Source organism: Astyanax mexicanus, chromosome 15 (genome assembly GCF_023375975.1).
Source record: "Astyanax mexicanus isolate ESR-SI-001 chromosome 15, AstMex3_surface, whole genome shotgun sequence".
Taxonomy (NCBI): Eukaryota; Metazoa; Chordata; class Actinopteri; order Characiformes; family Acestrorhamphidae; genus Astyanax; species Astyanax mexicanus.
This window is the reverse complement of record NC_064422.1, coordinates 41600200-41624926: the sequence shown is the minus strand read 5'-3', so window position 1 is coordinate 41624926 and position 24727 is coordinate 41600200. Positions and strand designations below refer to the sequence as shown.

At 37.2% G+C, this 24727-nt stretch overlaps 2 protein-coding genes across 3 annotated transcripts in view; both read left to right on the top strand.

The window, feature by feature from the left end:
• Nucleotides 1–7408, top strand: part of chrm3b (cholinergic receptor, muscarinic 3b) — a 135336-nt gene extending 127928 nt beyond the window's left edge. For both annotated transcript variants that reach the window (XM_049464558.1, XM_049464560.1), the window contains one exon: nucleotides 411–7408. In XM_049464558.1, the coding sequence (XP_049320515.1) occupies nucleotides 442–2229 (1788 nt within the window). In that variant the 5' untranslated portion in view covers nucleotides 411–441 and the 3' untranslated portion in view covers nucleotides 2230–7408. The remainder of the gene's footprint in view (nucleotides 1–410) is intronic.
• A 1343-nt stretch (nucleotides 7409–8751) lies between these two features.
• fmn2b (formin 2b) overlaps nucleotides 8752–24727 on the top strand; it is a 111052-nt gene continuing 95076 nt past the window's right edge. Inside the window, exons 1-2 of the mRNA XM_022670313.2 lie at nucleotides 8752–9289; nucleotides 12483–14719. Of these exons, the coding sequence (XP_022526034.2) occupies nucleotides 12514–14719 (2206 nt within the window). The 5' untranslated portion in view covers nucleotides 8752–9289; nucleotides 12483–12513. The remainder of the gene's footprint in view (nucleotides 9290–12482; nucleotides 14720–24727) is intronic.

The window sequence follows — 24727 nt, the reverse complement described above, 5'->3', positions numbered from 1 at the left end:
CGTCCACAGTTAATCCTGTTGGATGTGGTTGGTCCTTCTTGGTGGTATGCTGACATTACCCTGGATAACGTGGCTCTTGATGCATCACAAAGACTTGCTGTCTTGGTCACAGATGCTCCAGCAAGACGTGCACCAACAATTTGTCCTCTTTTGAACTCTGGTATGTCACCCATAATGTTGTGTGCATTGCAATATTTAGAGCAGAACTGTGCTCTTACCCTGCTAATTGAACCTTCACACTCTGCTCTTACTGGTGCAATAATGTGCAATTAATGAAGATTGAAAACCAGGCTGCTCCAATTTAGCCATGAAACCTCCCACACTAAAATGACAGGTGTTTTAGTTTCATTGTCCAACCCATGTACAATTCTAAATATATTCTTATTGTTTCTTTTCTCTCTGTTTCTCAGCTCAGTCCTCAGAATATGCCAGAGTGTCATCATGAACCTGACGTCGAGCTCCAAGACTGGACTATTCACCAATAGCTCTCCTGGGATGAGAGGCTACCCCGAAATCGCCATCATCCCTCAGGACCTCTGGCCAGAGACAGACGGCCGACCTGCCAACACCTCCCTCCTCACACGGGGCTCCAACACCACCGGCACCCAGGATGCTATACTCATGCCTACCGTGGTGTACGACCCGCTTGGTGGCCACTCCATTTGGCAGGTCATTATAATTGTGCTGTTGACGGGGTCACTGTCGCTGGTCACCATCATCGGGAACATCCTGGTGTTGGTATCGTTTAAAGTCAACAAGCAGCTAAAGACGGTGAATAACTATTATCTGCTGAGTTTAGCATTTGCAGACCTTATCATCGGGGTTCTTTCGATGAACCTCTACACCACGTACCTTATTATGGGCAAGTGGGCACTTGGTAACTGGGCATGTGACTTATGGCTAGCCATTGACTACGTGGCTAGCAACGCCTCCGTCATGAACTTGCTGGTGATCAGTTTTGACCGATACTTCTCAGTCACAAGACCACTAACGTACCGGGCCAAAAGGACCACTAAGAGAGCGATGACCATGATCGGCCTGGCCTGGTCTATTTCCTTTGTGCTCTGGGCTCCTGCCATCTTGTTCTGGCAGTTCTTTGTCGGGGAGCGAACGGTTCTTCCAGGAGAATGCTACATTCAGTTCCTCTCAGAGCCGATAATCACGTTCTGCACCGCAATTGCAGCCTTCTACCTGCCGGTGACCATCATGACGGTCTTGTACTGGCGGATCTATAAGGAGACGGAGAATCGCTCCAAAGATCTGGCAGGGCTGAAAGGCTCGGGGAACCAAGGCAAGCAAGGAAACCAAGGAAACCAAGAGGAAGCCACTGCCATGATGCCACCAACTGGTAGCTCTCATAGCTGCAGCAGCTACACATTAAACAACCAACCGGACAGAGCGAAGGAAAGACGGCGGAAGAAAGCAAGCCGCCATTTCCGATTCTGGATGCTTGGGCACAAAAGTGGTGGCGGTGGTGGTGGTGGTCGCAAACGCCGCAGTGCCGGCGACCCAGAGCACAGCAGCAGCGACAGCTGGAACAACAACGATGCTGGAGCCTCAATGGATCAATCAGATGAAGAAGAAGAAGAAGAGTGTGCAGAGTCAAGCGCCATCTACACCATCGTGATGAACCTCCCCGGAATGAACGATGTGCCCAACTCTGGACAAACCCTAAGTGACACATCCAAGCAAGACCATCTGAAGCCTGGAGAGATCACTGTGGAAAGACCTTCAGGTAAAGGCTTCTCCTCCAAAGTTTCCTCCCAATCCCTGCCCGTCACGGAGAGTGCTAAACCTTCCGGAGGCTCTCCCGCCTCGAAATCGCCCCTTTCCATCAAGGACACGGCTGCGGCCAAGCGTTTCGCCTCAAAAGCCAAGACCCAAGCCAACAAACGCAAGAAGATGTCCCTCGTCAAGGAGAAGAAGGCAGCTCAAACTTTAAGCGCCATCCTCTTCGCCTTCATCATCACGTGGACTCCCTATAACATAATGGTCCTGGTGAATACGTTCTGCGACGACTGCATTCCGGCGACGCTGTGGGCTCTGGGATACTGGCTGTGCTACGTCAACAGCACGGTGAACCCCATGTGCTATGCACTGTGCAACAAGACCTTCCGCACCACCTTCAAAATGATCCTGCTGTGCCAGTGGGACAAGCAGAAACAGATCAAGCCACAGTTCCAGCAGCGGCAAACGGCGGCGGCGTACAGGAAGAAGGAGCTGATGTAGAATGATGTGGAAACATAGACGATGTCATGTTCTAAGACATTTCAGACGTTCTCAAAAAGTTTTTAAGACGTTCTGAGACCTTCTCGGATTTCCAAGACTGTGGAAGCGGTTTCAGTATTTTTCTTAGAAGCGGTTTCAATATTTCTAGGCAAAAAAGAACCATAATGATGCCTGAGACAGTGGGATTAACAGATATTTAATCCCTAAATATAGGGCTGTAATAAAACAGAGAAAGTATACTGTACCTTCACTGTCGTCATCGCCTCTGGATTTGACTCCCTCTTCAAGGCTCAAAGTGGCCAATGGCCAGTGGCCAGTGTTTCCCAGCCTCCTCTTGTTCCAGCACAGTGTAGTGCGAGACAGAGGCGAGATATTGTGGGAGTGACGAGTGATGTAAATCTTTATAATGAACATTTCTGTGACAGTGTTCCACTTTTGAGCCTGGTGTTTTGTTTCTGATGTATTCTGATGCCATTGTGTACAAGGTAACCGTCACTGACCTCGTTCACACCTGGCATAAGCATAAGCATTGGCACCCTGGGTGATCCAATTGTGGAAAAGTGGCAGCTGCTGGGGGGGAGGGTGTTTTGTGGGAGTTATATGACAATATTTTATCGTATCATATCAATTCTGTTACCATTGTACAAAATATACTTTTCAGAGCAAAAAGTGGAAATTGTCATACTTTTGATCAACCCTGATAAAATACTTATTTCTTTAAAAACAGTGTAATTAATCCTGTTTAATTTGATTTGGACTGAAAACTCCATCCAAACTAAACTGTAAGACAATGCGGCCAAATTTTGTATTCATATTTCAGTCATAATTTGTTTGCTACTATTTAATTCTAATCCTAAAACTCTATGTCAACACACACTGGCACTGCCAGGATACTGCAGTTCATAGTGTTCTGCCCTTTATTTAACCCTCCTGTTATGTTACGGGTCAAATTGCCTCGTTTTAAAGTTTGAAAATCTAGGAAAAATAGTTATAAGTATTTTTCAGTTTGAAACTTCTTCCGCTTCTTCAGTTTATTTAACATATAATATGAAAATGGTTCATTTCACATATTTGCAACTAGCTAAAACTTGCTAAAACTAAAACAAAATTGTAATGTTATTTTTTAATATTATGTAAAACTACAGTGTTTTATATGTCTATAGGTCTTTTAAAAGTAATAAAGTAGTGAAATGTTAAAGTTTGAACATGCATTTTTTATGAAAAACGAGTGAATTATCCTAATTAATCTGTTACCTGTTAGAGGTAATGAACACCGTTGCGGCAAATTTTGATAAAAAAATCTATTAATACAGTTAGTAATTAAATATTCACTCTGTTTGTATTTTTCTTTGCTGTTCCTGACAAGTGAACCTAGCAGGAGGGTTAAGCTGCACCTTTGTTCGCCCTTAAAATTCCAATAAATACATACATATTTCAATGTTAAAGTGGTAACGCATTCAATTAATTTGAAATCAGTAACAAGTTTTTGCTTTTTTTTTAACTCGGTTAATTATGCCACCAACCTGAGATTTTTTTCTTGAGCAGTTCGCTTGTGGTGAAAGGTGATCTGGTCTCGATTCGACCCAGCTATGAAATATACTTCTTTTTAATTGAGCTAAACTGCTGATAAGGCGCAGTTTAATCTGATATATTAGCCAGATAATATACTGCTATGAACAAACACCGTTTGCTGCTGCTCCATGCTGTTTACACACTGAGTGCAGCATGTGCAGCATTCACTGCTCACATCTGCATAATGTTTTTGTAGTGTACCTTAAATGTATTTATTATGATAAATATATGATATATGATATCAAATTATTATCCAGCCCTACACTAACCATAACAGGCTCAGCCTCTAGTCCCGCCTCCAGCAGAAACCACTCATAGGAGAAACATGATATGAGTTTTGGTAATAATCTATAATCAGTTAATCCAGGATTCAGGTGTTTAATGCCGGGTGTGAGCAGGTCGGTGATGAGTACCGGCTGGGCGGAGTGTTCTGGTTTCTGTCGTGATTTTTACAGATTATAGTATTTTTCTGCACAGGAGTCGCTTTACGGAGCTGCTTATATACGAGTTGTGTGAGGTGGTATTTATCCGGTTCTAGACGCGCGGTTCCGTCCTCATTACTCTGCTCTTCATTCTGTACAGATCATTTTATAGATTTTTTTAAAGCTGTACTCGGATAAGGAGTATTTATCGTGCAGCAAAGTTTTGGACACATTTTGCAATAAAAACAAAGTCAAAGGAAGGACATTTTAATATGGTGTTAAATGTTTTCTTAATATACTCTTAAAAATAAAGGTGCTTTAACCAGATCTTTGAGTGATACCATAAAACCTTATGTATAAAAATAGCCTTTAAAAACCTATTCAAACATGCATATATGCATGCAAAATTAATTTAAGAGCATATTCTTAGAAACTGAAGAGACAATACATGACAATCACATGTATTAAACTTACTTCAGTAAAATGATATATTAAAACTGCACAAAATAAATAAAATTACATAAACAAAATGAGATATTTCACTTCTTTTTTGCATTTAAAGTACATCAGTAAGAACTCTCTCAGTCTCTTTTTCCCCCAAATATAAAAGATGAGTACAAAATCAGATGAGCATTATTTTTTAATGTATTTATTTTTTACAAGCTGTCCCCCACCCACCAGTTAAGAATTGCTGCCATAAAATAATCACTTTTAGTCCAATAAGAAACCATTTTTGTAAATCTAGACATTGATTAAGATTGATTTAGATTAAATGAAATTAATTGTGCACACAAATTACCATTACAAACATGGTATCGCTCAAAAGAGCTATTCAAAACACTTTTATGTTTGAGTATATTAATAAAAATTTATAAAAATAAATAAATAAAATTGTAAAATTGTTTGGATTATATGAAGATCAATGCTGCCCTCTAGTGGTTAAAGTTGGAGAAAGAAGACATTGAGAAGAATTAGAAGAATGTTTTTTATTATTATTTAAAGCACATGCATTTTATTTATATAGTTGTATTTATTTCTTTATGTTTTTTGTATCAATAAACCATGTTTTGATATACCATTGATGGATTATTATCACTGTTTTCAGAAATCAGTGATATTAATTAGGAGTTTTCACACTTTTGCTGCAATTTTGTCCTTTTTACAGTAAAATTATAACAATATGTTTTCTCCTGTTTTTATCTTATGTTTAATCTTATGAATTTATTTTTTTATTTACTGTTTTAAATGTATGTATAGACTATTTTTAAAATCTGATATCAGAGCTTTGAAAATTTGGTGAATAATAGGGATCTCTCTCTTTCCCACACTTTCCTATTCTTGGAGACAATGAAACAATAATAATAATAATAATAATAATAATAATAATAATAATAATAATAATAATAATAATAATAACAATAATAATAATAATAATAATAACAATAATAATAATAATAACAATAATAATAGCAAATAGCAAAAAACAATTTAATTTGTTTATAATAGTACATTGAGTTTATTCAAATTATTACAATTGACCCCTTACAATAAGTATCCCTATATTGACCATTTCTCCTTTTTGAGGGTAATCAGATTTCTTTTTTTTCACTTTTGTAAAAGTACATTTTAGAACCCCAACAAAAAATGAAAGGTGGGTGCAGAGCATGCTGGGAGTTCTACTGAGAAACCAGTTATTTTAGTTTATTTTAACCTCGTAGTAGTTTCAATTACCATAACAAACATATAAATATAGTCTATAAATTTATACACACAGTATCAGTCAAAAGTTTGGACGCTTTTTAATTATTTTACTTTTACATTTTTTGCATTGTAGATTAATACTAAAGTCAACTAGTAAAAAAGTGTTAAATAAAGCAGAATGTGTTTTATATATTACATTCTTCAAAGTAGCTCCTCTTGGCTGGATTTTCTCAGTCAGTTTTATAAGGTAGAGTCACCTGGAACTCAGGCTTTCAGTTAACAGCTGTGCTGCTGAACTCATCAAGAGTTAATTTCATGTTGAATTTCTTGTCTCTTAATAAAGTGTTTGAGAGCATCAGTTAAAGTAAAGTAGTGAAGAGGTAGAGTTACAGGTATACAGTGAATAGTGAATATTTGAGTAATGTTCTAACCCATATTATGAGAAGCAAGAAACACTCAACTATATAAAGAAAAAAACTTTAAGAAATGAAGGTCAGTTTCAAGAGCTTTGAAAGTATCCTTAAGTTTAGTCGCAAAAAAGACATTATGATGATGAAACTGGCCCTCATCAGGACCATCCCAGGAAAAGAAAGAGCATAAAAGTTTCCTCTGTTGTACAGGATAAGTTCATCAGAGTTACCAGACTCAGAAACCACAAATTAACAAACAGCTCCCCAGATAAGGGTATTTTGGTTTGTTTAACACTTTTAAGTTACGACATGATTCTTTATATGTTCCTTCATAGCCTGGATCACTTCACTATTCATTTAAATAATAGGGAAAAAAAAACATTGAATGAGGAGGTGTGTTCTAACTTTTGACTGGTACTGTATATATAAAGAAATAATAAAGGATTTTTAATGGTTAATTAACACCACAGGTAAAGCCTTCAAATAAGTAATGAGTCAAATTGTAATTTCTATATAAAACTCCTATAAAACATATTGTTGTCTAATAATTCCGTCCAGTAGGAAATTACACAAACATGTTGTGGCTAATTGAATGAACCATTCCTTTATTAATTTTTTTAACCAGACAGACTGTTTGCTTTTGCCACTGATTTTTATTCTTCATAAATCCTATATATATATATTTCCCATTTCTGTTTTTCAGTTTGCTTATTAAAATAACTCATAACTGCAGTATGATTTTTTTTGTAGCTTAAGAGTTCTGAATGTTTTCTCGGGGCTGTTAATTTGTGTCTGGCAGCAAAAGAACTTTATTATTTTGTTTCTGTATTTATGATTTCTGTTTTATATGATTATCCCTACAGTTCAGGGTGCTGATGGGGGACGCACCTCTCACCTGCAGTAGCTTCAGAGGGCCGGTGTGATCTACAACTGTGAAGTGTGTTTAATGTTGTAACACAGACTTATATATGTATATAGATTCAGATTCAGAATCATATGACGGTTGCTTTGTAAGAATGTTTATTTCTTATTGTATTGTAATGGATCATTTTCTCATTAAATATTATTAAGGAGTGACTGTGTGTTGTTTGAATTCCGCAGGATGTCATGACGGAGAATGGACACTAGAGGTCAGAACAATGCAGCCAAATCCAAATCCAAACACAGAACATTTATGACAGAAACTGTTTATGATAAACTTTTAATATAATATAATAAAGGATAAATATAATAAAGTTTTAATAATTACAAAATTACAAAAAAATAAATAAAATACATAAAGGTATCATTAGTATGTTAGGATTATTAGTAGTTTATAAATAAATAAGAAAGGTACAGAAGGACTTAGTCATTTACATAAGACTCTGAAATGTATGCTCAAAAATAAAATAAAGAAGAATAATATAAAATAATATGGATATTTAAGAAAATTAATAGGGATATAATATAACTAAATAAAATATAAACAAAAGTTTCGAAGGCTCAAAAATATATAGTCAAATATTAAATATATTAGGATAACTAAGAAAATTGAGAGCTTTAATTTGACTAAATAAAAACATAAATAAACGAATAAATAATACATCATAAATATGAATAATTGAAATGTAAATAACTAAACAATTCAGAATAAATAATGATAATATCTATGTTTTTGTTACAATATTACATAATGATAATAATGAACTAACTAATGTAGACTACACTATAACAATTAAGAAAAAGTAATGCTTTAATATAACAAACCAAATAAAAAGAATAACTACATTAAGATGATGAATAATATGAAAAGAACTTTAATATAACTACTTATAAATAATATAAATAAATAATATAAAATAAATAAAGATAAGGAATACAATTAAAAAAGAGAGTTTTAATATAGTTAAATAAAATGAGAATAAATATATACATCATATAGAATGTATAAGCATAAATGATAAAATTAAGATATATTTAATATATCTAAATAAAGTATTAATACATAATATAGAATAAATAAGGATAATTTGAAAAATGTATAACTTTCGTAATTTATTATATTAATAAATGAGGGATGTAATGAAGACTTAATAATATAGACTGAGAAAAAAACACTTTAATATAACAAACCAAATATAAATGAATTACAAAATTTTGATAATAAATAACATCATGAGAGCTTTAATATACTTAAATAAAATAAAAAAATAAGTAAATAAATAATATAAAATAAATAAGAATGATTAGGACATTTAAGAACGTTTTTAATAAACACACAAAAAATAAACCAACAAGTAAAGCAAAAAACAAACAAATTAGTTAATTTCATAAATTAATTAAAAAGATATTTATCAATATTAAAAAATATATATATTTTTTTATTTAAAATAAATAATCACGTGCGCAATCCAGCAGTGCGCGTGGGCTGCGCGTGACGTCGCGCGCAGGTGTGTTTAGGCGGGAAAGCGGGTTAGCAAGCGGGCTAAAGATGGAGCGGAGTTAGCGCAGAAACTCACACTGCGCCTTTATACACTCTATACACACAGATTTACTCACTATTACGGCTCCTCTACCGTCTCTACAGCACACACTCACCCGTACAGCGCTGCTTTTAGCTTATATCAGTGATTTTATGAGGAAATGTTGGATATTAAGGTGGAAACTTTGATTATTTATTTTACCTGACGACTGAAAAACTACAAATACCACCAGCAGCAGCAGCAGAATCTGAGCCAAAACTGAGATAAAACACGCCCTGGGACTTTAATTCACCTTTTATTTTAATAATTTTGACGTTAAGCTACTTTTCTAACCTGAGGTGACAGTGATATAGTGTAATATTCAGCTTGTTTTAGCTAGCTACTTTTGTTAAAACACATAAATTAAGATACTGGATTAACATAAGGCCTAAAAGGACCCGGATGATGAACCACTGGAGAGACAAGTAGCTGAACCACAACTACTGCTGCCCAGGTAAAGTAGCTGGCTAAGCTTATATATTACATATAAAATGTGTTTAAAAAGGATTAAAACTCCTGTACAATACCTGTACATTTATTTTTTGGAGTAGATTATATGTATCCAGTTGAAGTGAGAGTATGAAGTTAACCATGACTACTTGGCCAGTGTATATCAGGCTAACTAGCTTATTAATTATATCTTTCATTATTATTTAGTTTTGCTTTAAATGTATTTTTTATTACATTCTTAGGTAACTAAAGTTGTTGATGAAATGGCTCACTGTACAACAGCCACACACTGATCATTTGTTTATGTAAAGACCATTTATTCTAGTAAACATAGCTAGTAAGTTAACCTACAAAAAAGTAAGGAAATTTGTGTTTGGTAACTAGATTTGATATTTCTTTGTTGTATAAATGCTTCTAAGCAATAAACCTAATAATGCCTTTTAAAATGTAAGGAATTTCAATTTTGTTACTGCAACAAAGCTGAGTAACCCAATGTGTTGCAAACAAGGGGTCAGGTTTTTCTTCAGTGTTTTAAAAAAGTATTAACCTGTACATTTATTTTTAGAGTAGATTTTATGTAAAGGTCAAGATAAGGTGAAATAACCACAACTACTGCTGCACGGGTAAAGTAAGTTAGCTGGCTAAGCTTAAATATTACATTTAAAATGTGTTTTAAAAAGGATTAAAACTCTTATCTGTACATATATTTTTTGGAGTAGATTATATGTATCCAGTTGAAGTGAGAGTATGAAGTTAACCATGACTACTTGGCCAGTGTATATCAGGCTAACTAGCTTATTAATTATATCTTTCATTATTATTTAGTTTTGCTTTAAATGTATTTTTTATTACATTCTTAGGTAACTAAAGTTGTTGATGAAATGGCTCACTGTACAACAGCCACACACTGCTCATTTGTTTATCTAAAGGCCATTTATTCTAGTAAACATAGCTATTAAGTTAACCTACAAAAAAGTAAGGAAATTTGTTTGGTAACTAGATTTGATATTTAATTTTGTTACTGCAGCAAAGCTGAGTAACCCAATGTGTTGCAAACAAGGGGTCAGGTTTTTTTCAGTGTTTTAAAAAGGTATTAACCTGTACATTTATTTGTATAGTAGTTATTATGTAAAGGTCTTCATAAGGTGAAGTGTATATTAGGGGTGGGCGATTTGGCTCTAAAATAATATCACGATATTTCAGGGTATTTTTGCGATAACGATATACTTGGTGATATAGGAAAATTAAAATAATTTATTCATATCAGGAATACAGTATAATAGTATAACAGAATAATCATAATGTGGCAAAATAAATAATACAGCATAAAATAATATAATGCAGCAAATAATATTGCGGAATATTTAGTGCATGCATATAAACTGCAAACTAAAACAATTATACAATAAATACACCTAAAGCTTCACAATAAATAATAGACTTGTAAGACAGAACAGCCCTATAATCACTATATATATATTTGTGTGTGTGTGTGTGTGTTTGTGTGTGTGTGTGTGTGTGTGTGTGTGTGTGTGTGTGTGTATATCACTCCAAGTTAGCCAGCTTATAATTATATCTTTAATTAAAATATATTGGCTTTAAATATACCTTTATTCTTGCATTTTTAGATAGCTAAAGCATTGTTGATGAAATGGCTCACTGTACAACAGCCACACACTGCTCATTTGTTTATCTAAAGGCCATTTATTCTTGTAAACATAGCTAGTAAGGTAACCTACAAAAAAAAAAGAAATTTGTTTGGTAACTAGATTTGATATTTCTTAGTTGTAAAAATGCTTCTAAGCAATAAACCTTATGCCACTGGAAAGTGTGTTAATTCCTCTTTTAAATGGAGCCACATTTGTAAGGGACATGCAATTTGTTATTGCAGCAGAGCTGAGTAAACTAATTGGTTGCCAAACAAGGGGTCAGGTTTTTCTTCAGTGTTTTAGAAAGATATTAACATGTACATTTATTTTTAAAGTAGATTATTTTTAGAGTAGATTTTATGTACGTTGTAAGTCCACAGGTGAAATTAGGTAGTATGAAGTAACCACTTGAACAGTGTATCAATCTAACTAACTTACTAGCTTATATCTTTATTTAAAATTTGTTAGCTTTAAATATAATTCTTACATTCTTAGATAACTTAGCTAAACAGTTGCTGATGAAAGAGTTCACTGAACAACAGCCACACACTGCTCAATCTATGTAAAGGCCATTTATTCTAGTAAACATAGGTTAGTAACCAACAAAAAGGAAGGAAATTTGTGTTGGGTTTTTTTTGTTGTTGTATTAATGCTTCTTGGCAATAAATCCTGCCTTTGGAAAACCTGTTAATTACCCCTTTTAAATGGAGCTACATTTGTAAGGAACATGCATTTTGTTACTCCGGCAGAGCTGACTAACCTATTATGGAGAGGAATTAGCAGCATTTAAGGTGATTGATTTACTAAAGATAGTAGATAGTAGGTTCACTGGTAGATTTAGATAGTAAATGTATGAAATATTATAAAATAAAATCCACTTTCTACGCCCATAAAGAAGCAATCAGTGATCTGTATAGTGAAACATTTCACATTAAATTGCTTTCATTTGTATACAGGTTTTTAAACATATGCGTTCAAAACATTTTTTTAATTAAATGTGCCACTGTTTTTAAAACAATGAAATAAAGTAAATAACCTGAATGCATTTTGTCTTGCAATTGTGAAATATTAATTTAATACTAGTGGGCTTGCTATTACTGTTTTCTTAAAAATAAATCCTAATATTAGAGGAAGCACAGCAACACAACTTTACATAAATTAGATGTTATTTGGTATAAATTATTCAGCTAAATTTTTTTGATTGCCACATATTTGGTTTTAAATTTCGTCCCTACAAAAATTGTTTTAGAAACCTGGGCCCTAGTAATTTTTAGAGGTTATATTCAGATTTTCCACACTGTACACTGTATGATATACATAACGATATACATTATTTTATTATTTTAAAAATAATTGAGAAGCCCTTTTATTGCTGTTTTAAAACCATTTATGCCAATAATTTAATTTAGTAGCACTCTGAGCACTGACCTTTTAATTAAGTGATTTAATTTTGTAAAATATCATTATTTTATAAAATGTTGTGTTGGACACCTGAATGTGTAAAATTTATTTCATTTTTTTTATTCCTGTATTGTTTATCTCCTATAGCTGGTGCAGGTCCCCGTGTGTTGTGGTGGGGATGCAGACTATGTGGCTGATGGATTCCTCGTTGCCTGGGTTACAGGATGGCCTCCCTCGCCTTCCCTTCAAAGAAAGACTGATTGAGGCTCTGAGCTTAGGTAAACATCGGCACTACTACATCTCCCAGAATCCCATTCGCCAGCAGCAGGAGAAGGAGGGTCTGTGCCTGGGCTGCACTGAGCATGTCCCTAGGGTCCGCTCTCCCTCCCTCCCCATCCTTCTCTGCAGAGCGAGGGATGATGAGCAGACGGAGGGGGGAGGGAGTGAGTGTGATAGCGAGAGCCTTCCGTTCTTCTCTTTCGCTTCGTCGTCTTCTTCCTGCCCATTGCTCGATTCTCCAGATAACAAGAGCACATCACAGGGCTCGGGCTCACTCGGCCGCTCCTGGCACAGGCACAAACACACGCACTCGTTCAGAACCAGGCATGGCCTGAGCTCGCACATCGCCATGGGCAATCAGGATGGAAAGCTCAAGCGCTCAGCTGCCGCGGAGGATGGGGAGATCACGGCGGAGGAGAGCGGCCCCCTCCGTGACTCCGCGGACGGCACAAAGAAGGGATTTCACGGTAAGAAATCCAAGCACGGCAAGGGAGGAGACGGTGGTGGCGGAGGAAAAAAGAAAAACAAGTCAGAGTCCAAATCCTCAGTCTTTTCCATCCGCAAACGCAAGAATTTGGCCAAGGTGAAAGGCCTGCTGAGTGGTTCCAGGGAAGATGCTCTGGACTCCCAGCATGATGAACTGGACAGCGCACCATCGCTTTGCAATAAAACACCGGATCTTTCAGCTGACGAGCTCGGCCAGTCCGATGCCGAGGGAGAGAGGCCCCGAATTCTTTCAGAAAATGGCAGGCAGGAAACGCAGGAAGAGGAGAAGAAGGGCAGCTCCGGATCGGATACGGACATCTACAGCTTTCATTCGGCTGCTGAGCATGAGGACTTGCTGGCGGATATTCAGCAGGCAATCAGACTTCAGCATCAGGGAGTTCCTGGTTCAGCTGGAGTGGAGCAACTGGCCTGGACGAAGGACTGGAAGCAGAACGGCGTGAGCGAGGAGGTAAAAAGCAGCCCGACCCCAGACTCTGAGCCGTTTACTGTGCTGGAGGCTCTGAAAAGACGAGAAAATGGATTAGACCTTGGTAAACTTGGTACAGCTTCTTCTGATGAGGGGAAGGGAGCGATTGAATGTGTGAAGGAGCAGATTAAGGAGCAGGAGAAAGAGCGAGGGCTAGAGGATGGGGAGCAGCAGAAGGTGCGAGAGGAAAGTGTCAATGGAGAGTTTAGCAGCAGCTCAAGCCCGGTCCTTTGTACTGCTTCCGTCTCTGTGGCAACCGGAACAAAAGAGCAGGATACAGCCGAAGCTCCTCTGGCCCCCTCGAGCCCCCTGTGTACCGAGGACACAGACGGGAAGGCCTTTGCCACAACAACCAGTGTCACCAGCTTCCCAGACCTCACTGCATCGTTTGAGAGTGCGGTGGAGGCCACAGAGGAAATTGTGGACTTAGATGGCTTGGGTCGCCCTGTCCATGGGGGAGAAGAAGCAGATGATCCAGATGTTGCACATTCTTTCAGGGAGGAGGACGGGCCGAGCTCGGATACTCTGTCGGATGGCGAAGGTATGGAGTCCTCCGCAGATTCTCTGGAATGTGTCGAACCTGCAATGGACTTGGCGACTGAGGAAGTTGAGGAAATCGAGGAAGATGTGCAGGTGGTCCAGAGACGAAAAAGCAGTGTTTCTTTCCCGCACTGGGTCCAGCAAGAAAGTCCTTTGCCCACTCGGCTCATCAAGTCCAGCGTCCCGGCTTCTTCGACAAGTCCTGCAGTCAAACCATACCCTCCCATCCACCCTTCCTACATTAAAACCACGACCCGCCAGCTCAGCTCGCCCTCCTGCTCACCCCTTGGTTCACCTGCACACAGCCCACACTTCCAGCGCCGCTCTCGTGGGGACACCTCAGCTACAATTGCCAGGGTGGAACGTATGAGGGTGAAGCGCCAGCGATCCTACACCATCACCGGACCTATCAGCAAGTCTGCGGACTGGACCGAAGAGCTCCGGCCGCTGCCACCCAAAACTGGGTCTGCGGACTATCTGGAGTACGGTGGTTCGGAGGGTGCTCTCAGGGAAGGAGTAACAGGTCTGGAGGCTCAACGCAGGGCTTCTGCTGGACAGGCCTCCACCTGCAGCTTTCAGGATGTGTTTTCAGGTGAGTCAGGCTTTTGTTACTTTGGCTGGCTGATATGATAAAGTGGGGGGGCATGGGGTCGATGGTGTGACACTTTTTTGACTGCATTGTTTTCAGTTAAAGTAGATTTTAATGCATAAAATGACACATAGAATCTCAAATTAATAAATGCATACAGTATGTACCGAGGTGAGTATTTTAGGGCCATATTGACAAACTTTTTTTTGCTGAAATTTCACACTGTTCTCATTTCCCATTAAATAATATATCCAATAATTTATTATCATTTATTTTCTAGTATCATTTATTTTACCTCAGTCCTGGATAAATGGAGTGCATTATTACTATCACAACAATTAATGTGGGTTCATTGACTTACTGTTACAATCTGGTGAAAAGTTTAGTTCGCAATGTGCCATATCATATCGTACACAATAATAATAATACCAAATAAACTTAAAATACCATTTAGTTGCAGTAGTGTGTTCATGAAAAAAAATATTTTGACAGGAATATCGTTATCGCAAATCTATATATTGAACAATAATCAATAATGGAATTATTCTAACAGGCCTAAAATCTAAAGACTTAAATAAATAAAATTAAATGAAACCATGCCAGCATTTTATTGTTGACACACCATTTCAATGGTAAAACAAGTTGTGCAAATATATTGTATGAAAAGTCGCTAATGTATTTATCATAACAGGCCACACAGTTACTTAGTGACAGTTTAGAATAAAAATGAAACCATTATTTATATACACATTACACTACTGTGAACTTATTAAAGGACACGTAGTGTTCATGATCGCAGCACATAACCTCTTGTAAGGCCACAGTCAATTTGTTTGGATGATCACTTGATCTAAACTTTTAATATGTATGTGTACCTAGCATTCTTAATGTTTGAACTGCACAACTGCAAAAGATACTCTTATTTTTTATGATTTTGGCCTGATGAGAATGAAACTACAATGGGATCCTCCTTAGGATGATATCAGCTGAAAGTGCTGGGTCTAATGTTGGTTGAGAGGAAAGTTAACAAATTCAAGCAAATCTGTTTTGATTATAGTGAGATGCAATAACAAGCATCCTGTGGGCCAGTAGAGAGTTTAAGCATGGTGATTTGCTTTTAGATGAAGTGCTTCCATTAAAAAAAAAAAGATTTTCAATAACATTATAAGAAAATCTGAGTTGATTAACCCCTCAACAGCTTAAGATTAAACTATTATACCTTGTTTTGGTTCTTCCTTAATCATTTAAAGTTTGGTCTGTGGCAGTAGACTGGTCATACTATCAGATTTATGAAAATTTTTTGAGCTGTGGACATGTTTAAGTTTCCAGTGTGATGAGCATAGACCTTCATTTCAGCCTAGTGGCAATGTAAACAAGAAAGGAGAGCAGTGAAGCAGTGAACATTTAGCGTTGTGCTGATGCTGCTCCATCAAAACCATGCATCAGCTTGTGTGCATGGTACAGGTATAGCATTGTAAATGGATAACGTTGCTTGGCATTACATGACAGTTGATATGCGTCACAGTTTTAAGCTTTCTTAGCGATTTTGGGGTTTAAGTTTAGTGGCCTATATTTATTAAACTTTGCAAAGTAATGCTGATCCAGGATCAGTTAAAGTATTCTGACTTCTACTAGGCAGCTGATGAGATCAGTACTTTTACTCTGATATGCTTGATAATTAAAGCTCATTGTTTGTGAAATGTAACTATTACTACTAAAAAATAGGAGATCAAACTACCAAAAAATAAGGAAGAAAATAAATAGGCAAATGATGAACAGCAAACAAGTCACATTTAAGTCACAGTTAATTAATTACAATTATGACTAAATTTGTCCTAACTATTTGGCGAAAATGTGAAATTAAATTTTTTTTGGTTAATAAATACATTACAATATAATCCTTATTAGGGTTGTACAATGATGGCGAAATTATATTGGTTTCTGCGGCTATTGTCTTTTTTTAGAATCAACATCGGCAGTTTTGGCCCATACCAAACAACAATTGCTGAAGTATTAATTGTAAAGTGGAAAAGGAACAAGTGACAGTTGGCGATCACTGCCCATCCTACTGTAAAATCCATTGATTTAAACTAATTTTAGTTTGTTTGTTTTTCAATAGATCTATTGTTTTATTTGAACTGTACATTTAAAACAATGGGTTTAAAGCTGTGACCAGTCTATGTAAGAAAGGAAAAATAAGGGGGGGGGGGGGGGGTAGATGGTAATCCAGAAGTAATCCAATCTCAAAAGCTTCAGGAAAAGTTCTCTGTCTTTGCATTAATGATTATACTTGAATGTCAATTACATGTAAATCAATTTAATCAGAATACATGTTCTTATTGGTTCTGTTAATCATTAGTGACTAGGGCTGGGGCGACGCGTCGACATAATCGACGTCATCGATTACAAAAATACATCGATTTGCATAACGTGCGTCGGCGCGTCGTAAACATGGCGGCGCCTGTGGAGAGCATTAGAGGTTAGATCGGGCCCAAAAATTCCAACTGGCTGTTTTCGGGCTGTTTTAATGAGCGAAATATGATCAGAATTATGTTAATTAACACGGTAACATAGAAGCATAGAACTATTATTTAATTAAAATGATTTTTAAGAACAGCTAAACACAGTTCTGCAGGTCAAACGCGGAGGAGTTCACGTGCGAGAGACAGAGAGAGAGAGAGAGAGAGAGAGAGAGAGAGACAGAGAGAGAGAGAGAGAGAGATTTGCGTGTTCTGGTGAGAACTACTCACAGGTGAAGGTTCTCTTTGATCTCCTCGTGCTCCTATTCTAGTCCCATTCATAATTCTGCAGCTCCCTCAGTGTTTTCTGTCGTATTTTGCGGCTAGCGCGAGCGCTTACAACTGACACCGCGGACCGCGAGGTGCCGCCGCGTTTGTGCCGAATCCGACTCTCTGCTGAATCTGACTCCCGCTTCGCGGACAGAATCGGCACAACACCCCCGCTGTAGAACTGCGGTAGTGAAAACAGCGCTTATAAATAAATTAGTTTAGTTTCACTTTCAGTTTTCGTTATTTTCGTTATTTTTTTTTTAAATAAAAGTATAATTAAAAAACAGACGCCTACATCTCGGACTATTTTCTGGAGCCCGGGTCGGATTTACGGGCGGGCCTCGGGTCATGTCGGGTTTGGGCAGAGAATCTAAGCTCTAGAGAGCTTGGACTCCGGAGAGCAATCTCCAGCTACAAAAAAACGCCAGCGGGCATCTAAAGTTTGGGAGCATTTCACGCAAAAGGGCAACAATGTGGTCCTCTGCCATATGTGCAAAAGGAGCACTTGAAGCGCAAACATCCAGGAGCACTATGTCAACAGGGTCACACAGTAAGTTACCGTTTACATCAGGGTCTCCGCGGGTGTCCTTAAAAAGACTTAAGACTGTCTACCAAAGGTTTTAAACCTGCCACAGGCAGAAATTATACATTTTTGGTTTATATTTATATATATAGTTTCCAGAAACAGTAGCATTATTCATAAGTTCAGGTTTTTAGCTAAGCTAGCTGCCTTAAGTTATTTTAGCTAGCGCCGTCGGCGCTGCGGTGTCACACCGTATTCTGTCACCGTCGGAATTTTGTGACCAGTGCTCACGGTTATGAGCGTTCATTGGCAAAACGGAAGCTTTCTATACCTACACCTTACCCTCAGCCCTAAACTGAACCGTTTTGGCCAGTCGGGGTAAACATTAGAAACGAACACGTTTCGAATCGGCCAGTGCACCTGAGAACTACTTGCCAGTGGTCACAAAATCTAGCGGTCACAGAAAACAACACACGGTTGTGGTGTATGGGAGCTTATCCAATTTTAGCGTTATAGATCTAAACAACGTGCTGTACATGTAAGTGATTATAAGTGTGGGGTTTGGTTTAGTAGGCTTGTGTTGTTGTTGTTGTTGTTATTATATATAAATATAGTAATTTATCGTTTGCTTTAAAACGTAAAATAATAATTATTTAAATATGTTTCTCAATGAATAGATTAGTCGACTAATCGAAAAAAATAATCGTTAGAATAATCGTTTAAAAAATAATCGTTAGGGACAGCCCTATTAGTGACACGATGGTGCCTAGGATTGATTACTTAAACTTATCAAACATCACGCTGCTGATTTTATAATGATTAAATACCTTCCATCAACAAATTGTATGTCAACAAAGTCCAATCATCATGTTGTTCTGGTCTTCAGAGGCTCCAGACCAATCTTCTGGCCTGTCTGTGGCTTTGCACAGCATCGAACGGGTGTGTGTTGGCTTTCTGAGGAGAGGTTACCAGCACAATCCCTCAAATTGCTTGTTCTTTCGACTTCTATCCAGAGTCCCTTTTTCACTACAGTTGTCAACAGGACGGGAGTTGGCCTCTCATCCTGTAACAATATAAAACCAACCTTTCCTATTCTAAAACAACCTGTTATACTAACAGCACAAAGATCATAGTGCAAGGATAAAATTTAAGAATACATAATTTGGTGTGCCTGCACTTATTATTGATAATGATTACAGTTATTAAGTGATTATTAAATAAAAGGATAAAAATGTCCAAAATGGGTGGGTGAAGACTTAAAAAATCCTTCACATTGTGGAAGATAACTATAGAAATTGTAGAACATACACACAGTCCCACATTTATTATTGTACAAGACTTCCCCATCTATATACACGCATAATCAAATACTTATAAACTCTATCTCTCCCCCTCATCTTTATCTCCTCTGACTTCCCCTTTACATCTCTCTAAAATCAATATCTGTGATGGCTGTGTGTATCTTGAAAGGCTGCGTTTAATAATTGATTGCCACAGACTAGAGCTTTTCATTTTTAGAATTTATCTGAACCTTTTGACGGCAAAAAAATGAATAAAATAATCATTTAAAGTCATTTAGTTATTAATTTATTACTATGCAATCTTAAATTCGTCCTTCTCTATCCACCACCACCTCATTCTGTCTCATTTCTTGTCATCCTGTCTCTTTCTATCACACCCGCCCACTCACGCCCCTTTCTGGCTGTACATGTGTGTGTGAAGAGGCTGGGGGAGGGGCTGGGGGAGGGGAGGTGTGGGGTGTGTGTGTTATTCAGCCACCAGGCAAGGCTTTGAGGCAGATGCACACAGAAACAGAACAGCTGAGTGCTACAACTCAATGAGGCACAACATTTTAGTATCACTGCCACTAACATGTGTACAGGGTTTTAGAAACAGTTTATATTTGGCCAAAAAAGTCTTAATGGTCTTAGAATTATGGTTTGCAGTTTTTGTTGGACATGTCCTTGAGACTAATGTACATGTTTTATGTTATTTTGTAAATGCTTTTATGCAGAGTGTGTGTTTTCACTAGGACAGGGTTTGTTAACCTTTTTAGATGTTAAATAAGTGTTGTCTTTTTATGACTTTTGATACAGTACCTGCCTTAACTGAAATGATACCACAGCAAAAACCTAAAACATTAGAAATGACAAGATCGAACATGGAACTAACAACTACGTTTTTATTATTATTATTTTTTTTGTTTACTTGATCTGTCAAAGAGGATAGCCTCTCCTAACCAGAAAGTGAAGCTGGGAGACATTTAAACCTTTAATTCCACTGATTTGTGAATCATCATGTGATCTGTGTGGTATTTGATTCTAAAAGCTACTCTACTGTAATCTGAAACTACATGGAGGTCTGTAGTGAGTGACCTCTGCACACTATGCTCTTCAGCATCTGCTGACTGCACTCTGTTATTTTACTTTTCCAGTCACTTCCACTGTGTTTATAAGACCACTGACAGTTGGCTGTGGAATATTTAGTAGTGAGGAGATTTCACGACTGCATTTGTTGCACAGTGCTGCATTCTTTCACGGTACCCAGCTGGAATTTACTGAGCTCCTCAGAGCGACCCATTCTTTCACAAATGTTTGTAGAAGCAATCTGCATGCATGAGTGCTTGCTTTTATACACCTGTAAATACTTTTGCCAATATATAGTGTATGCCAATTGCAGTCTGAAATTAGCCATAGCTACACGTCATCTGCAATCCACTTTATTGAAAACCTCGTTAATGTTCATTTACTGTGTCCAACCTGCTGACCTACAGAAAAATAACATGATGCTGTCAGTCTTACACAGCATAAATTCGACATCTTTACCATCTAAAATGTTTACAGCTTCACTCTGCTGTGTGAGATGTTGTCAGAGGTTTAGCGTGCAGTGGAGACTGTAGTTGTTTTTCTCTGGCAGATATAAGAGCACTGCACTGCTGTACTGCTGCTGCCTGCAGTTTCTCTCAGATATAGATTCAGGAAGAAAGGCTGAATGCATCACTTTACTGCTGCTGCTGTTGTTGTTGCTGTTTATTATAATGCCTAGAAAGAAAAAGGGTGTGTGTGTGTGTTTCACAAGAACACAACTACAGTTGTCATAGAACACCTCACATTTGCTTTAGTCTACTATTCTACATCGATGAAGCATAACATTTGGACCACCTTCTTGTTTTTTTTTACACCTGTTTATCTATTATATAACTGATCTTATTAGACATTGCTGCAGTGTATGTGTGTGTGTGAGGTGGGGTACAAACCTCCCACGCTGTAACACCTCGGGTTATACTAATATTGACTAATGAAACCAATGGGCCAGGGCTAATTTAATTAAGACTGTTAGAGTTAGTATGCTGAGAGACAAACTGACCGTTGTGTGTGTTCTGGGTCAGAGTCTGTTCTAATGGACAGTTCTCATACGCATAATGCTCAGCCGTCAGGTCTGCTAGTGTTAATTAGTGACTGTTTAGAGCGGTCAGTGTGCCCATAATGGAGTAAGTGATGCTGGTTATCAGCTTAGCACAGTTGCTAACGTCACACTACCATTAGGCTGTATCTGAAGGGGTGGTGTTCGAGCTTAATGTACTGTTATATTGGCAGGTTCCCTTTCAGCAGTTGTTGTACCAAAAAGTTTGCCTCCCTGCCAGAATCTTTGAGTGAAGTTGTGTCCCGCAGCAGAATGAGTGTAATCTATTCACCTCGGTTTCTTTTTAATTCTGTGTATAAAATAGGGGTGGGCGATATGGCCCTATAAAATAGTGTCATGATATTTCATGGTATTTTTGCAATAACTATACTTATGGCAATATGACAAAACACTGAATAAAAAAATTAAAAATATACTTCTCTAGTAAAGATGTACAGTAAAATATCAGTAGTGCTGATAATATAAACCTAAGATTTAACACATTAGATTCAGTCCTTAGCTGTTTTTAGCTTTTCTCTCTTCCAGCCACACTGGGAAGAGTTGAAGAGCCTGATGGCTCTCGAAACAAGACTACTGACTGAGACTACTGACTGAGACTACTGACTGAGACTACTGACTGAGACTACTGACTGAGACTACTGACTGAGACTACTGACTGAGACTACTGACTGAGACTACCACTTTTGATTGGACCAAATTTTGGTACTTTGTTCCAGACTGAAGGTCTAATCCAAACAAGGCAGATTTGAGAGTACTTTGAGGAGCCGGCTCTGTCAAAACTAGCTTTGCCAGATTGCATATTGATGTTGTACATAAACACTACAGTAGATAATAATACTGCGTGTTCACACAGTAATCATTGTACTGAAGTGAATGTACTTGGATATTCTTGTGCATGCTGATACAAAGGGGAACATTGAGACCATTAATACATTTGAAATGTTTTGCTTACGCTGTGCTTTTTTTGCTTTACTGATGCAGTAAATCTGGAACTGCTACATAAATATATTATAAACAGCACAGGCCTGCTTAGGGTTTCTAATATACTGCAGAAGGGGTGAGCAATGTGGCCCCACTATCATATCACAATATTTTGTGTAATACCAATATTCTTGGCTATTTTTTTTTATACCAAAAAAAAGTTTCAAAAGTATATACTAATGCAACAAAATATTTTGAAGGTTTTTCGTGCAAGCATAAAAATGTCATGCATTCAATAAGAAACAAAAAAATAGGTTTGTCTGTTTTGAAAACAATAACTTACCAAGACTTACTAACTTTTTGTAATGTATAAAAAAGTTTACTATTGTAAATTAATAATGATGAGTCATTGTAAAGTGTTACCAAGAAATTTTCAAATGCAGTAGTGTCAGATTCTTAAATTTGTATTTAAATACTCTCTCATGCTCAGTAGTGATTTTTATAAAAAAAATTGCTACACCTCATCCAGTTTAACAGGATTTTATTACTCTTTCGAAATGTACGGTTGGCATTGTTCTTTTAAGCACTGATAATATCTTCAAAATGCTTTTTAACATATGTTGTCAATACAATAACGATAAAATATCTATATATTGCCCAGCTCTACTCTAGTGTGTACCAGACTTTATTTTACGTCAGGGTTTGCTAAGTATCTTGGTTATACTTCTTAATAGACAAAATGTGTAATTTGGCCAGCAGTGCTCAAATTTTCACATGAAACTGTGTACTGTAAGGATGAAGGAGGGGAAGAACAGCACAGTGGATAAAGGTGGGGACCAGGGAGTGAAGCTTACTGCAGCAGTGTGACTCATTCAGACGAGCAAACCAAGCATTTAAAGCCCCCACTGTGTCTACACACACACACACACACAGGCTAATTGTTCCTTACTGGTTGAAGTCATTGTATTTATTTGCTCAGTAACTGTGCTGAGGTTTGTTAATAGTCTTTGTTACATCAGAGCAGCTGTAACAGTGACCGCTGATGGACTTGTGTGGGTTACATATTCTGTTAAGGAACAGCCGATACCTGCTGTTGGCCATTTTTGATCCAAAACTAATCTTCTAACTGGCAGAATTAGTGTTTAGACTGCAGACAAATCAAATTTGTTTTTTTGTTTTTTGGGTTGGGGTTTTATAAGATATTCATTCACTTAAATTTTAAGATAGTATATTTTACCATACAGTGTGATTCTCAAACTCTCAGTATCAGATTTTTTTTGTTAACATTAAACCTAATGTAAACATTACAAACAGATATTTTTGTTTTCGCTGAATTTAGGTGCATCAAACTATATCAAAACATTACTTAAAAACTCCATGGGGTCCTTAGAATATTGTAAATAAACATAAGCCCTGTACTATTAAAAAGTATAGCATCACCAATATTTCTTGCCAGTATTTCTTGCCAATATTTCACCATAGTGTTGAGAAAACAGTAGTATTTTTTTTTTTTTTTTTGTAATATGTAGTGGGTTGTAGTAGGTTGCTGTGGCATCTGCTATGGTGTCTGCGTGGGATGCTGTGTCATCTGCTGTTATTTGTGTGGGTTGCTGTGGTATCTGCAGTGGCAACTCTGGGTTGCTATGGCAACTGCACGGTAGTGCTGGGCGATTTACCTGTTCATTCACTATAGAAGCATATTGGGTACATCTCACTAGCTTAAGCTAGCCAGGTAGCATAGCAAGCTAACACACCTGGGGAAGGCTAACTGTGCCCTGGTTCACATGCAGGTTGTGTGATTGGTTAATTTTGTAACATGACTGCTTCAGCTTATCGCATTCTCTCCCCTTTAATCATTTAACGCTTCTTAAAACACTTTCCCTAGACTGGAGTGTAGAGCTTAGATCAGGCCCAAAAAATCCCCAAAAAGTTTCTTACAAGAGCAGTTTCTTGTAATACTTGAATATTTTAAGTATTTAGGTTTGTTTATGGTGTTTATGGAACTATTTAAATATTTTAAGGTTTGAAAAGGGCGCAGTGTTAAATTTGTTGTTATTAATTTTTTGTTTTATTATTTACATTCTGCATCTGTTCTCTGTAAATGCAGACTGATTCCTTACTATATTGTGTAATTTCATGGGACAAAGTAAAACCTATACTAATCAAAACCTTTATTTAAAAGCTTAGTGTTATTCTGTACTCTCTTGATAGTAGAATAAGCCACAAACCTATATACAATAATTATTTTCATCACTCTGGATTTGAAGGAATTTGAATTAGCAGTGTAAAAAATAGTCTTACACAGATTCTGGTTGAGAAACAGAGAATCCCAGTAACTGCAGCAAACTCTTATAC